General features: G+C 37.1%; 1 protein-coding gene across 4 annotated transcripts in view; it reads left to right on the plus strand.

Annotated features, from left to right (window-relative positions):
• Positions 1-14,851, plus strand: part of LOC146473100 (uncharacterized) — a 44,328-nt gene that overhangs the window by 4,588 nt on the left and 24,889 nt on the right. For all 4 annotated transcript variants that reach the window (XR_014866472.1, XM_085118817.1, XM_085118818.1 and 1 more), the window contains exons 2-8: positions 3,233-3,280; positions 6,374-6,446; positions 7,275-7,308; positions 8,179-8,237; positions 9,894-10,051; positions 11,366-11,570; positions 13,269-13,510. Coding sequence is in view for 3 of the 4 variants with exons in the window: in XM_085118817.1 (XP_084974943.1) it covers positions 3,233-3,280; positions 6,374-6,446; positions 7,275-7,308; positions 8,179-8,237; positions 9,894-10,051; positions 11,366-11,570; positions 13,269-13,510 (819 nt within the window). In the remaining variant the exon portion in view is untranslated. The remainder of the gene's footprint in view (positions 1-3,232; positions 3,281-6,373; positions 6,447-7,274; positions 7,309-8,178; positions 8,238-9,893; positions 10,052-11,365; positions 11,571-13,268; positions 13,511-14,851) is intronic.

Genomic DNA, 14,851 nt, shown 5'->3' on the forward strand with positions numbered 1-14,851 from the left:
GAAAACCAAAACGCCTGCGACACATCAATTTCATTGAACTCTGTCATTTACTCTTATCAAACAACTGATTTACTTTACAAAGTAAGCAACAATCCTCCCTGTTTTCATTACAAACATAACAAAGCAGACAAAGGAAAGACAGTAAATCTTGATGCTAACATCTGCTTTTAATAGGCAAAGAAGCTCAAGAATTTTGTACAATTTTGTACATCTACATTCCCATTGTTTATTAAAGAGAACTGGTTTTTCAGGAAGTGTGAATGCAACATACTTTGTCATTACCGGATTTACCACCCTGAAGTCATGAAATTTGACCCTGCCCTGGTAATACGGCCACCCCGTTAATATGGCCAATTTTTTTGGACCCATCGGTGACCGTGTTAATGGGGTTCTACTGTATTTAACATTCCTTGACCTCTAAATCATCATACAGCAGTGTTTGAAATTAAAAATTAATTATTTCCAAGTTGTCTCAATCCATAATGCTGGGCAACCTGAGCCAAGACTCATGCCCTGATACCTGCTAGGTCATCCTTAGCTGTTAAACAGAGATTTTCGAAGGGGTTCTGATTGGTGCTCATGGAGGAGGGGGGAGGGTTTGGAAGATGGCTGCACAAGTGGAGTTTATATGAGATGTTGACAAAAGCTAGCACTAATTATGAGCGATTGGTGCCTGGTGGAATGTGTCAGAATTGAACTACAGGAGTGTGCAAAGAATGCAAACAAATTTCCCCAAATATTGGCTATGGTTCAACTGAAAAATCGCCAATCTTTTGGGTGAAATTTCCTGATTTTTTGGCCAAGATTTCAAACAGAAATGGAGAACCGAAAAAAATCGAGCACATCCCCATAAATTCGCTAATCTAAGAACGATATTTTGAAACGTTTTTGTTTGAACCGAAAAGACATTCTGTATAGCTAATCAAAAATTCTTAATCTTAAGTTTCTCTTAAGTTTTTAGTCTTGCCTTGGTTGGATGATTTGCCATGATGTTCAATTTGCAAACTCGCTGGCACGTGTCGTGATTGGTTTTATGTCGGTTGGTATTGAAGCTATCACCATACTTGCAGAGTTCCAGAGGTCCAAGAAAAAGATCAATCTTAACATCAAAGGGAGCTCTAACTCGCAAGGAATTACAACCTGAAAAGCAAGGAGAATCGATTTGTTGCCATTTTCATGGGTGTCTCTAAAATGAGCTATTTATAGTCGCCGCTCGTGTGCCTTTAATAGAACTTCGAATATCCTGTATTGAGTGTAAGAACTTGCTTTCATTCGAGAAGGAAACTGAGAAAGAAGACAATTATAGCTTTAAGCTACGTTTTAAAGTAGGTAAAGGTCTAAAAATCTTCTGACCAGGCAAATATTTGTTCTGTCGGATATAATCGAAAAGTAGGTACTCAACTGTTGATGTTTGATCGAACGTAAGCCTTAGTTGTCCGTAGTTTTGTTCTTAGACAACCAGGCCCTACAATTTACTGAAAAATTGGTTACTTGGTAAACATTTTAGTCGTCTTGGATGACCGGAGGACCGCTAATTTCGTACATTGTACAGAGATGAAGCTATAATTATTTTCTGAGCTGTTAAATCGGGTACTATTACCTTTAATAGCAATTTGTGAAGATATGTAGGGCAAAATGATAACATTGATTTATGTGAATGGTTAGCAAACCACGGACTGTGTCAATAGTAACACTGTGTCAGTACCGTTGGATCGTGTTGCAACCCAATGGTACATGTAACTGACTGAAACATGGTGTAGTCAATACTGAAGAACAAAAATCTTTTGGAAGAATCTTCATTTCAAGATTAGTAATTAAACTCTAATCAAAGCTCATATTAATCCAGGATTAGTTTAATCGGGCTTCAAACAACTGGGTTCTGGTGACCGCCGTTTACACACAGCGGCAAGAGAGTCTCTGAGAGGAAGCAGTACTACACGTCAGCCTGTGATAATGTCACTCTAGATGATGCTGTTAGTAGTAACTGACATATCAAACTAGTTTCTTCTTTTTTCAAGATTTGTAATATGTTCAGCCCTAAAGTCCCCATCTCTAGGAGTGTGGACAAAATGGGAGCCAGCGAGGCATGTGAAGCATGAACAAAACATGTGAGGCATGCGAGGCAAACGTGCGAGGCATGAACAACCCCCAACATAAATGCTAACCATTAAGCTAACCAGGGAGCTATTTAAGCTAACCTAGGCCCAGTTGCTCGAAGCATCGTTAGCGCTAACCCGGGTTAAATGCCATGACAACCTATAGGTTTTAATACCTCTTAACCAATGGTTAGCGCTAACCATGCTTCGAACAACTCAGCCCTGAGTGCTATTTAGGCTAACTGGAGTGCTTTTTAGGCTAACCGGAGTGTTTTTTAGGCTAATCTGAGTGCCTCGCACGTCTGCTTCGCATGGCTGGCTGGCTCACAGATTGTCAAGGCCCCATCTCTAGTGGGCTGCATTCATGTACATAGCATACAACCTTTTTGTGTTCAGGCTTAAGCCTGTTATGCACATGTCAACAGCCATCCCCAGGAGGGGGGACCATGGTTAAGGGCGGGGAGTTTGTACAGTTCCCTCTCGAAAATGCTAACAGATGATGATAGCATTGATAGAACGTCGTCAGGTTCTGTGACCTTGAATTTCCTCCTTCCCCATCTCTTATTTTCCCTTTATCCTGCTCCTACAACAGAGCCTGTTCACAGGCTTGGCAACTGATTTAAGACTAAAGCCATGGCTAAACGATCTAACATTGCTGTTCAACATTTGTTAGTTCAACAATGTTGAAAAGCCGACTAAAAACTTCAACATTTGTGAAATGATTGATCGAAAGCAAAACATTCAGTTAGCAAAAAATGTTGGACACACGTCATCAAACATGAGGTGCTAAACGTTTCAACGTTGTGAAACTAACGAATGTTGTACGACAAAGTTAGATCTAGGTGGGGCTTAATAAACTGCCTTTGAAACACAGTAATAATTATAATTATATGAAAGACAGGCAAAAGCAACATTGAAGCCTTACACACAATATAGTGATACAACATCGTAATGGCCAGCAAGGTGGTCATTCAAATGCAACATAGCACAGCATCAGAACAACAAATTGTAATGTTCAACATAATCTATAATGAATAATTATATCCCCATTCAGTTGTTATGCTGGACAGTGTGAACCAAGATGTGTTGTTAAACACAAGTATTTAAACAGGACTGTCCCTCTTTAAATCTTTCAGGCATGGAAAATGCGTTCATCAAATTCACAGCTACTTTCATCGTCTGGAGTAAGTATAATTTTTTGCAATAATTATTTGGTAGTAATAACTTAATTATTTGCTCGTTGTGTGGGTTTTTTTTAGGGATAATAATAAAACAAATGCAACAGAAACAAATACATGTACTTCAAATAGGACTAGAGAAATGAAGAATTCCACCTGGCAGCAAGTTGAAAAGCTGGCTATCATTTTACATGTGGGACGTGAGGAGTTCAACTCAGCTGGGGCTACCCAGAAACAAATCTGCAGTAGTCGGAAGTTAGAGTAGGTAATTTAAAAAAATCAGGAACCTCCAGCTCAAAGTAAAAATCCTATCTATCCTATCTATACAGAGTATCTAATGTTTCCAAATTATCCGGCAAGATCTCACAGAATCTTGTTTTAAGGCCCCATACTTGGTAATTAGAAATCAGGAATTCCTGATCGTGAAACTCCTTGTTCAAGTATGGGCATTTTCTAGTATGGGGTGTAACAAGTGTAAATGTACTTTTAGAAGCCTCCAAAATATGAGCAACCGTATTTCCAAAAATGTACTTATACTTATTTATAGAGAATTTGCATAACAAAATCTGTTCGTTTAAAAATATTAATAGTGAGCTATTTCAGGTATCCCATGTGCTGCACGCGGCAAATTAATAAATCAAAAGCTCCTGTGAGCCAACTCGTGAATGCATAAGTGAATACATGTAGTGGTAACCGTAAAGCGGTACTCACATCAAACTAAGCTACAAGGATTTGTGGACACCATAGGCCTTATCACGGTTTTCGATGCCATTTTGACGAGTAGGCAAACACTTCTTGAAATAACAGTGTTTGTATGGAAATCCGATGTCAAATAATTTTCATAAAACATCGCTTCTGAAAAATTCATGAATTGGAAACTTTTGGCACTAGGAAAACGATTTTAACCCTTTCCTGTCCGAGGGAAATGGCAATTTTTTCTAAATCGCTAACTATGAACTGGAAGACCACATGTGATATACCATCACATGTATAATAAATAAAAAATAAATAAATCACACTAACAGAGATGGAGGAGGTCACATATTAGCGTCTAGTTGTTCATACACCTACATGTATTTGTTGCAAATGAGGATGCAAATCAAATCAGCACATTCTCAATTCAACTCAGTTGAACCATTCTGTGATTTTCTGTTCAAATGCCCGACTGCAGGGCATTTGTGGATGGCCAAAAGTCCTCATTATAGGGATATAATTGTTGTCAAATCCCCTGCACCCCCCTCCCCTATAGCAGCTTAACCCTAAGTCCTGTCTGAGGGAAATGCCAAATTTTTCTAAATCGCTAACTATGAACTGGGAGGCCACATGTGATATACCATTTAAAATGTATTTTCTGGGGTGTGCTATAAATCACACCAACAGAGATGGAGGAGGTCACATATTAGAGTGAGAAAAGTTCAAAATGAAAGAAGAAAAACGTTGAAAATTTTCCTATTTGTTGTACATATTGGGTATCCCCCTAAGCTATAGCTTAATGTACAGACTCAGCTTCCAGTGCATTGCTTATTGTCAGATATCAACTGAACCCTTAACATACAAAGGAAAAAAAATCCAAAAGTTTGAGGGGTGGTAAATCAAGTCTCATATAGGAGGGGGGCATGATTTTATGCCTTCAATTTATAGATCTTTCAAAGATCATTTGGTTGTGCAAATTTCACACAAATTGACTAAATACTGAGCTCATAATTGCGTCTTGTGCCATATGGCACTCTTGGGCGGGGAAGAAAATTGGAGGGATGTAGCTGTGCCAGAAAGCATCCAGGCGTGTTTTGAACTTTCCATGGGCAATTCTGCTACATTACAATCACTCATTCACTGCGCATGCCTGAAATTTAACAACCCACCAACCAAGTGAAAACCCCACCATCGCTATAACTCGTTCATTGCGCATGCACACATTCACAAGTTAAAAAGTAATTATTAATACCTAGAACAGGATATTGAAAGAATTGCCCTGTACATGTATTTCTACAACAGGATATCAGTTTGAATTTAAAACTTTTCTGAACGCTTTAAAATCCTACACTAGTATCCTGTTTTGATCGAAGACCCTAGCTATAACTAAAAAAAAAAAAAAAAAAACAGGTATAGTATCTGAGCCCGAATTTGTTGAAATAACTACTGTAACCAATGGTTTAGACTGGGATCATTGAGAAATTGTAAATACTATGTTTTTACATTCAGATAAGTTATGATTGAGCCAAAGGAAAATCAAATATAACAGCTGTATGGATATTTGCAGTGTCTTCCACTTGTGATAAATCAGTGCGGTTGTAATCTAATTAAATTAATTTACATGTAGCGCATCTAAACTTTGCTTGCTCTGACAAGTTTTCAAAGTGATTGATTCACAAAACTGTATGAAATTGGCTGGCGATGTGAAAAACCATCATTACTTTCAATATAAACATTGTAGACAACTGGGTATGTCTTTCCTTGTGTTTATAATAATCATCATCATCATCATCATCTTCATGTAAAGCACTGAGTCACGTACACCTGGATTTTCATAATCAATTGTTGTCACGCAATCATCCCCCAGGACCAAAATAACTCAGTGCTAGGGAAAGTGAGATCCTTACACACAAAAGTTTTAAAAGTAATTAATGGGCAATAATTGTGCTTGTAGTTTGCTCTGATGACAATTCATGCAGAAAGCGCCATCATTTTAAAACATCTGCTGCATAAGTGTTAACAATGGATGAACGAAAAAGAGCTGTTTCTAGAATTTGCAATGAGCTGTACTGAATGATAAATTGCCACAAAAGCAAACAAATAGATATATTTCCTGCTGCACAACCACCCAGCATTCAGAAGTTGGCTCATAGAGCCCTTTGATTTTGAGATGGAGAGAAACCACTTAATATTGGCCAACCCAAACATATGTAAGAAAATATACGGAGTGACAATGTAGTTCATTTATAAAGTTGCATTTACCCGACCCAGAAATCAAAGTTGGGGTTTTATACATGTATTATACCAGAGTATTGGGAGAACAGGAGACATTTCAACGGGATGTTGTAAGGTTGAGCCAGCTTGATGTTACCACATTACACTTGAATGATTTCTAACTTATTTCAGGCCAAATCATTACTGCCTCAAGGCCACAACCAACGGCAAAAACCCTGACAGGCCTTCATCACAAATCAAAGTGGTAAGCAATAGGCCATTTCTGAGTTGCTTTAAACCTCATTATGACAGGGAGGCTAAGTGCAAAGTTTTTATTTATAATAGTAAGTTTTCATTCATATGCAAACAAAACTAATTTTCATATGAAAAGCTTTGCATTTAGCCTCGCTTTCGTAATGAGGTTCATAGCAATTCAGAAATGGCCTATTTTTTTTTCATTTTACTTTATATTAAAGCTCATTTTCTTCTTGACTGAACAGTGCATTTTCTACCTGCTTATTTATTCCATAATTAGGCAAACAGGTACATTGTTAATGTATTATTTAATGGAATAATTTCCTTCATCCTTTTTGCACCAGTCCTGACAAACATCTAACCACCGACCTGTAGGTATTATGTAAAGAAACTGAAATTCTTCCACTTAGAAGATCTACATGTAGTATGTAACTTGTTAAACAACCAATATGAAACAAGAAATATTAATTTTACAGATGGCTACAAATTGAAGGGATTATGCTCAGAACTAACAAATATGGAAATAAGACTTGAATGTATAGTTACATAATGATTGTATCAGTGATTGCTATTTTTAATAAAATGCTTCAGTAACATTACATTACATCCATACATTAGGAAAGCTGTCTTGGCTATAAAATCTCTGTCAAACTTGCAAAATGCTACATTCATTTAAGGATACCTATATTTGTTGCATTGTAAAATTTTGGTTGTGATTAAACTATGCTAAGTAATTGTATATTTCTAGTTACCAGGCATTTTTTGTGTGCTAGTAAGGTGCATGTATTTACTCTGCAAGGCAGTGTTTTAAGTTGGAGTTCATAATCTTGTTTTGTAGGTTTCTAATGATGAGAGCCTGACAGATTCAACAAGTATGTTTTATTTTTATTTTTTTTCAAGTTAAATATTACCATGCATCATTTTATGAGATGGTTAACTGAATTATTACAGCCTTAATTCAGCATTGTATAGTTATTGATAATAAATTTTTTTTTAATATCTTTTTTCAGGCCCCTTTTTCTTGTAGTTACCTTAGGCTCTCTTATTACACCTTTAAAGAAGGCACTTTAAGGTGGCTCACAGTGGTTTGCAACACTTCCCTCTAGTTATGATTTGATTGATCATTACTACCACTCTTTGAATACTATGTAACAGTATCAAACAAATGCCTAAACACTGGTTAACAAGTTATGATGATATACCGGTATAACCTGTTTCTACTAGCCTTAATTTTAGCTTTAGGCAAATATAATTTAAAAAACTAGCTTGGTGATCCCCATTTTGTACTATAGAATTGTGATCAACATGACAAGATGCAACTTTTAAAAAGATATTGTAGGGAGGGGTTCATAGCCACCTTAAATTTTGAACGTTTAAGGTATCTCTGGGACAAATGTAACAAAGTATGCTATAACCTGCTAATTTAGTGTGACCTAACCAACAAACCATGTTGTTCATTTACAACACATGTTACTTTCCCACACCCTCCCCCAGTGGGATGTTGACGTCCACAGGGTATTTCTGTTACACAGTCATTCTCCACATTATTAGGGGATGGGAGGATGGGGAATGAAGATGTGCATTAGAAAACACTGTAAATGTAAATTTGCTCCAACCCTGTTGTCCTTGATTGAAGGTGACACTTCATTAAGCTGGAGAGAAACTTGCTTCTTGCTAATGTGGTTTATTGGGAAATACCTTTTCATTAAATATTCATTTTATTTGCTGCTCATTTCTTGTAGGAACAGCATCAACTGAAAGTGCCACCTTACAAGAAACTGGTGGAGTTTTCACACACAGGGTATGTGCAAGTCATCAATTAAGCATTCATGAAATAAAAATTAATTTTGTACAGATATTTAGGCCTTTTTGTAAATGTTCAATCTATTATCCTTAATCTTTGCACTTTGTGATCCTTCAAGAGGACTTGAAGGGTTTCATGTTACAAGAGTGGTGTAATAATCTGATCTGGCCTTGAAATCCAAATTTCTATGGGTAAGCTCTATTTTGGTACACAGAATGGATATCATGTAAGAAGATTTAATAATAACAAAAGTAATAACAAATTATAGTAATATTTTATAATAACTGAACATGACAGGGGACAGGGGATAATTTAAGTAACACGTGTCTGAGGTTACACACTTTGAATAACTAGATCATTTAATAACTTACATGTGCTAACTGAAATTCATATTATTTTTATTTTAAAAAGCATAAATTCCATGTTCATGTTTTGACCTCAATCTTTAAATTATAAGAATCAGCTTGTCTCTTCCTTTAACTAGAAAAGTCAAACTAGAGAAAATCAAACAAAAAGAGGAGTCAATGCTTTTGTTGATTCCTTCTGTTTTTGCAACAACAGACAACAGCTGTAAATAAACTACTGCTTGACTTGAGTATTTTCAGTTTTTGGTATTAGGTAATTAATTTGAATGCAGAAATGTGTTTTAAGCCAGTATTAAGTTTGATTGTCTGAGTGAATGAAGTCCTGAGATTATGATACTGTTATATTTAGTGACATTGTGTACATGTGGACTTTAGCTATAAAGTATTGACAATTTTCCACACAAAAATTGTGTTTCCCAAAAATTTGAAAAACATTGAATATTAAGTGAATTGTTCATTTTTTTCTTTCAAAAATTGGCACCCTGAGCAACCTTCTGGATAAAACATTGCTGATGTTTTAGCAACCTGACCAAAAGTCATTGTCAGAGTCAAATGAATTGGATAGCATCAGTAGATGGTATTAACATCTGATTATTGGCCTGACTGGGCAAAAAAGTCACCATTTGATTGCAAATAGCAGTCTGTCAGTTAAACTGCGATGTTTTTGCCTGCAAAGACTGTAAAAAGTGATGCATATTTTTTTTTTTAAATGTCTGTTAATTTAGTTAGTAAAATTAGCAGGTTTGTCTTGATTGTTTGTCTGTCTTGTCAATATTGTCAGTTAATTTTGTTAGCTGGTGAAGTTAGGTATCAGCATCAGTGGTGTTCATTCTGTGCTATTAAACAGGTTTTCCAGAGTGATTCACTGTCAGTAGTAGTAAGTTTCAATTGATTCAATCTGTCTTGTTTGTAAGTGGTGTTCAGCAATGTGATTGTCCATTTCACTATTTCTAGTCATTATTTGTGATCAGTCAGTAGTATATTGAAATGCATCAATAACATTAGAGCTGATTTATTTCAGGGTAATACAGATCATGCATTTATGCCATTCTTGCCCAAATCCCTTCAATGCACGCTAGTTGCATGGAATTATAAATGGAGGTTATTGGACCAACTGTTGGTACAGTTTGAACTTCCATTGTCTGGATTTTTCTCTTCCATCCCAATTTTTTTTTTTTAATAAATATCAATTTGTCACAATCACAGACTACATGATATTTACAGTGTATAGCCTCGATTTTGGAAATCTGTCCATTGAAAGTTGAAATTGTTTCCCGATTTCTTTCAGCATCCCTTGTTTGAATTATACAAGAATGCATTACTGTGTGCCAAGTACCCAGTGCTCAGTGTGTCACAGCCGGCATCTCCCAACGTCCCATATTCACCAGCGCTCTCACCATCCGTCTCACAGAGAAAGTTCTCATTTTCAAAAGTTCCCAACCCAAGGTATGTGTTAGATATTAGGCTGATTTAGCAACAGAACAGGAGCGTCAGTTGACAACAGCGCTTGCATCAAGAATGCCCATATATAGTCGAAATAGACTCGCGTCCAGACTATTCCACGAGCTCTCGCGTCCACAAATGACGTTCCCGTTCTGTTGCTAAATCAGCCTGTTGTGAAGAATCCATATCTTGGGTCATGAGGCACTCAAGCTCACACAGATTCATAAACCACAACAAGCTGCAATGTCTGATTACTTTGCACCACGTTACAAAGACTGTGGAAGACTGGGTTAATGTGTGTTGCAATTGATTCCTAACAGGGGTAGGCACAGGTCTTCTACACTGCCCCCTCCTAGTACACTACCTTGTATGCCCAAATAATGATAAGAATAATATTGTTACAGAATGATGCAATGTCAAATTAAAACATTTGAAAATTCAGTAAACTGTTCAATTTCCAGGCTACTAAAATAGTTCCACCCAATCCTCATAATGCTTTGCTTCTCTTCTCTTCTCTTTCGTAATGGCTCCATTCATTGCATGAAGGTGTTGACCAGAAAGAGTTCTTTGTGCCTTGACTGTACGGTCATAGGGAGACACAGCTTTCCGCCTCAGTCTGAGTCTTTGGTCATTTAATTGCTGACGATGTGCATGACTGCACAGCATTAAAATACATGTAATTTTGTCTTCGCAAAACATTACTTGACAGCCACAGCATAGTGAAAGTACATTGCAGAATAATGTTGATTCAGTACTGAATCAATCCCTTTAATATCTGCGCGCTATGAAAAGCGCTCATATATTATAGCAAAGACAAAATTAGCACGAATCAAGTGTTACATGAAATGGGTAGTTCCCAAAAATATCCATTTCACCCCCCCCCCCCCCCCCTTCCCCTTCCCCCAGTCTGGTTCAGGAAAAGCATGAAGCTAAACTGGAATTTCCAGAGGGTAACGGTCTTTGAAAAAAATCCATTCAATGAAATCAATTGCCTTTGGGGATATGAGGTTACAGTACATGTGAATATTATTGGTTGCTTACAAGGGGTTGAAAACAACAGAAACAGTCAATCCACTAGCATTGATGGGTATGGTTCTTAACGGAGAAAGTCGCTAAAATAAATGCAATGTGACTGGGAAAGTTTCACTACTTGGTCAAGGTCTGTCCACTTTGGGAAAATTTTCACTTAGCAAGAAAATTACAGCTTGCATGGGAAGGTTTGACAGTATTGCAGCCACCAAACATTTCAGTTCTCATTGATAGAGAAGACACTGACATTTTAACAGTCTAACATTGCTGTCTCTCTTGAACTTTCAGCTCAGTTCCTTCTAATGTAAGTGACAGTTATGCCAAGTCAGCTTCCTGTGATGGCTGTGTTTCTCCTGAAGTTTCTCTTCCAACTTCATCAGATGATCTGCAGCAGTTAGTGATGAAAGTATTTGCACTCACAAAAAAAGAGCACAAGTATTTTTGTGGGACTGTCATACCACAAAGAATTCCTCAGGCAAAGGATCCTCAAAGGGTATTACTATCTGCAATGACAATCAGTTATGAATTTATTTAAAAAAAACAACAACAATAACTAGTCACCAGTTTCTGCAAGTTTGGTGGTTCATAATCTAATGGAGTTGTTTTCATTATCAGTTCTATAATTTATTGTCTTCGTTGACAGATCTTGTTGTGATTTTTATGAAACAGCTGAAGGTCACCAAACAAAGAATCTCCACTGTTTTAAAAGCAGCGTCTAGTTGTTCATACACCTACATGTATTTGTTGCAAATGAGGATGCAAATCAAATCAGCACATTCTCAATTCAACTCAGTTGAACCATTCTGTGATTTTCTGTTCAAATGCCCGACTGCAGGGCATTTGTGGATGGCCAAAAGTCCTCATTATAGGGATATAATTGTTGTCAAATCCCCTGCACCCCCCTCCCCTATAGCAGCTTAACCCTAAGTCCTGTCTGAGGGAAATGCCAAATTTTTCTAAATCGCTAACTAAGAACTGGGAGGCCACATGTGATATACCATTTAAAATGTATTTTCTGGGGTGTGCTATAAATCACACCAACAGAGATGGAGGAGGTCACATATTAGAGTGAGAAAAGTCCAAAATGAAAGAAGAAAAACGTTGAAAATTTTCCTATTTGTTGTACATATTGGGTATCCCCCTAAGCTATAGCTTAATGTACAGACTCAGCTTCCAGTGCATTGCTTATTGTCAGATATCAACTGAACCCTTAAGTAATGTACAAAGGAAAAAAAATCCAAAAGTTTGAGGGGTGGTAAATCGTCTGATATAGGAGGGGGGCATGATTTTACATGTAGATATTTCCAAGATCTTTGGGTTGTGCATATTTCACACAAATTGACCAAATATTGAGTTCATTATTGCGTATTGTGCCATATGGCACTCTTGGGCAGGAAAGGGTTAAGATTGATAGGTGCATAATGTAGTGTCATGTAGTATTTATTGTTGTTTAGCTATTAGTGAACTTTGTACTGGTTATAAAAAGGCTGATTCTAGACATGCATGGGACTTTTTCTAAGACATGCTCGCAACTAAACGACACACCTGATTTTGAGTGAAATTTCAGGCCTATCAGCCAGTTTTTGCAGTAAGCTTTAGATTGTCTTTGCTTTGATGGTTGGAGTGCAACTCCTGAAATCCAAATCCAAATAGTGATATCCATTTAAGTTACTACCAGTACGTGACCTGTACGGCCCCATGCATCATCAGTCTGTATGAGGGCTGGAGTCAAATATTTTTCTTCACCTCTTGCATGTACTGTAGTCAGTATGTATATGTTATAAACGCACTGCACCCGTGACTCAGTAAGGTGTAAATGGTAGCTGGTTATAGAGAGGTAAAGTTGTGCTCGTCTCAGTTCAGATGATTGCATCATTGGCTAGCAACATTAAGCTGCTAATCTTGTCTGCTACACTTTCCATATAAATCAGCAGGGAAATTACTGTCTGAAAAGAGTGGGGGGCATAGTCCCTGGTGTTGCAGCCTGGCCTTTCTATTTCTTTCATCATTCACTTCATACATGTATAATTTCATGGGTTGGATGGGCAACAGTGAGATCCAAAATGGACTGGTAGCAAGTGAGGCAAAGGTGTGTCTCGTTCCACTGCAGATACAATGTAAGGTTACAATCAGTCATGGTGTATCTCTTCTTGGTTTCTCCTTTATTGCCTGTATCTTAATTTCTTAACAGCTGCTGGTGGAAACATTGCTGAGTCAGCGGGTAGTGCTTGAACGCAATCATCACCCTTTTTACAGTGTTCAGGCTTTTATGGACAAGAATGCTTACAGTGAGTGGGTCATCACAGAGAAAGAGAAGATAGACTGTTTAATCAGAAGTTTCTGGCACAATGCTTGCCCTCCTGTGCATGAATTACCACTGGAAGATCACGAATTCCATAAACAATATGTGGATCTGATGAAAAGACTTGTTAGGTGAGGAATGGGGTTCAGACTAACTTTTCACCTTACTAGCCCAGAGACTAATGTCAGGTTTGATTTTACTAGCCAGAACAAGTTTTCATTAGTCAGACTGGTCATTTGTGGATTCACCAATTTGTACTTTTAAGGGATAGGAGCACAAGAATTTTTTTAGATACAATAATGATTAAGAAAAAAAATTCCTAGACTTGTGTTTTCTTTTCCAGCTACAACACTATAGACTTCCTTCTCTCTAAGTATAAATCGCAAGAGAGTGAAGAGATAAAAAACAGTTTTCTTTTATGTGTTATAATATCATAAAATCAGAGTTTTTATTTTACATTTCAGAATCCATAAATGTCCAGAAGTGTAGCCAATGGCGAATTTGGCAATGTTGACGAAATCTTGCCACAGTCATAATGGTGACGAATTTGGCAAGATTCCCAAATTATTCCCAAATAAATGCAAGTAAGCTAAACACATGGAAGCCTGCCATGTTAGCAAATTCGACCATTTGGGCAAATGTGACGAATTTGGCAAAATTTCATCAAATTGCCAAATGCATGCAAATAAGCTAAACACATGGAGGCCAGCCATGTTGGCGGATTTGACAATTTTGGCGAATGTGACGAATTTGGCAAATTTGGTCAAATTGCCAAATGAATGTACTAAGTAAGCTTAACACATGGAAGCCTGCCAAATTTGCCGCATTCATCGAATTCGCCACTTTGTTCGAACCCTTGTATGGAGCTCATTTGCTTGCATAATTATTTTTGGTCTTTGGCGAAATATTGTCAAATTTGCCATGTTGCCAAATTTGGCGGAATATCGTCAAATTTGCCATTTTCGTCATTGCCTGCTTTTCTGAATGTATGCATACATGATCTTAGCACATCTTTTTGTCTTGAGAAGGGTACAGAAATAAAAAAAATCAAAGGCTCCTGTGAGCCAACTCGTGAATGCAGATGACACATCAGTAATTGAAATTAAGACACTACACTACCTTGAAAGCTAAAAGAAATTATATCTTTGCCCGATCATGTAACAAGAAATAACCATTCTTGTATTAAAATGATTGCAAATTTGTTCCCTGCAACACATTGAATAAGGTTATTCTGATGTGCCGATTAAAAAATTTTCACGTGTTTTTTATTCAAAGTTCGTGCCGACACCTCGCCAATTGACTTTAAGACACTCCACGTTGTGGAAAAACTAAAAAACTTATAACTTTGCTCAGATTTATCGAAAAATCTGCATTCTTGTACTAAAATGATTGTCAAATTATTCTCTACAGAGTGAATGAGATTATTCTGATGCGTCATGAAAACATTTTTCTGTTTTTTTTTTTTTTCGCTA

The sequence above is a fragment of the Pavona decussata genome, unplaced genomic scaffold, assembly GCF_977016875.1.
Source record: "Pavona decussata unplaced genomic scaffold, jaPavDecu1.1 SCAFFOLD_95, whole genome shotgun sequence".
NCBI classification, from domain to species: domain Eukaryota; kingdom Metazoa; phylum Cnidaria; class Anthozoa; order Scleractinia; family Agariciidae; genus Pavona; species Pavona decussata.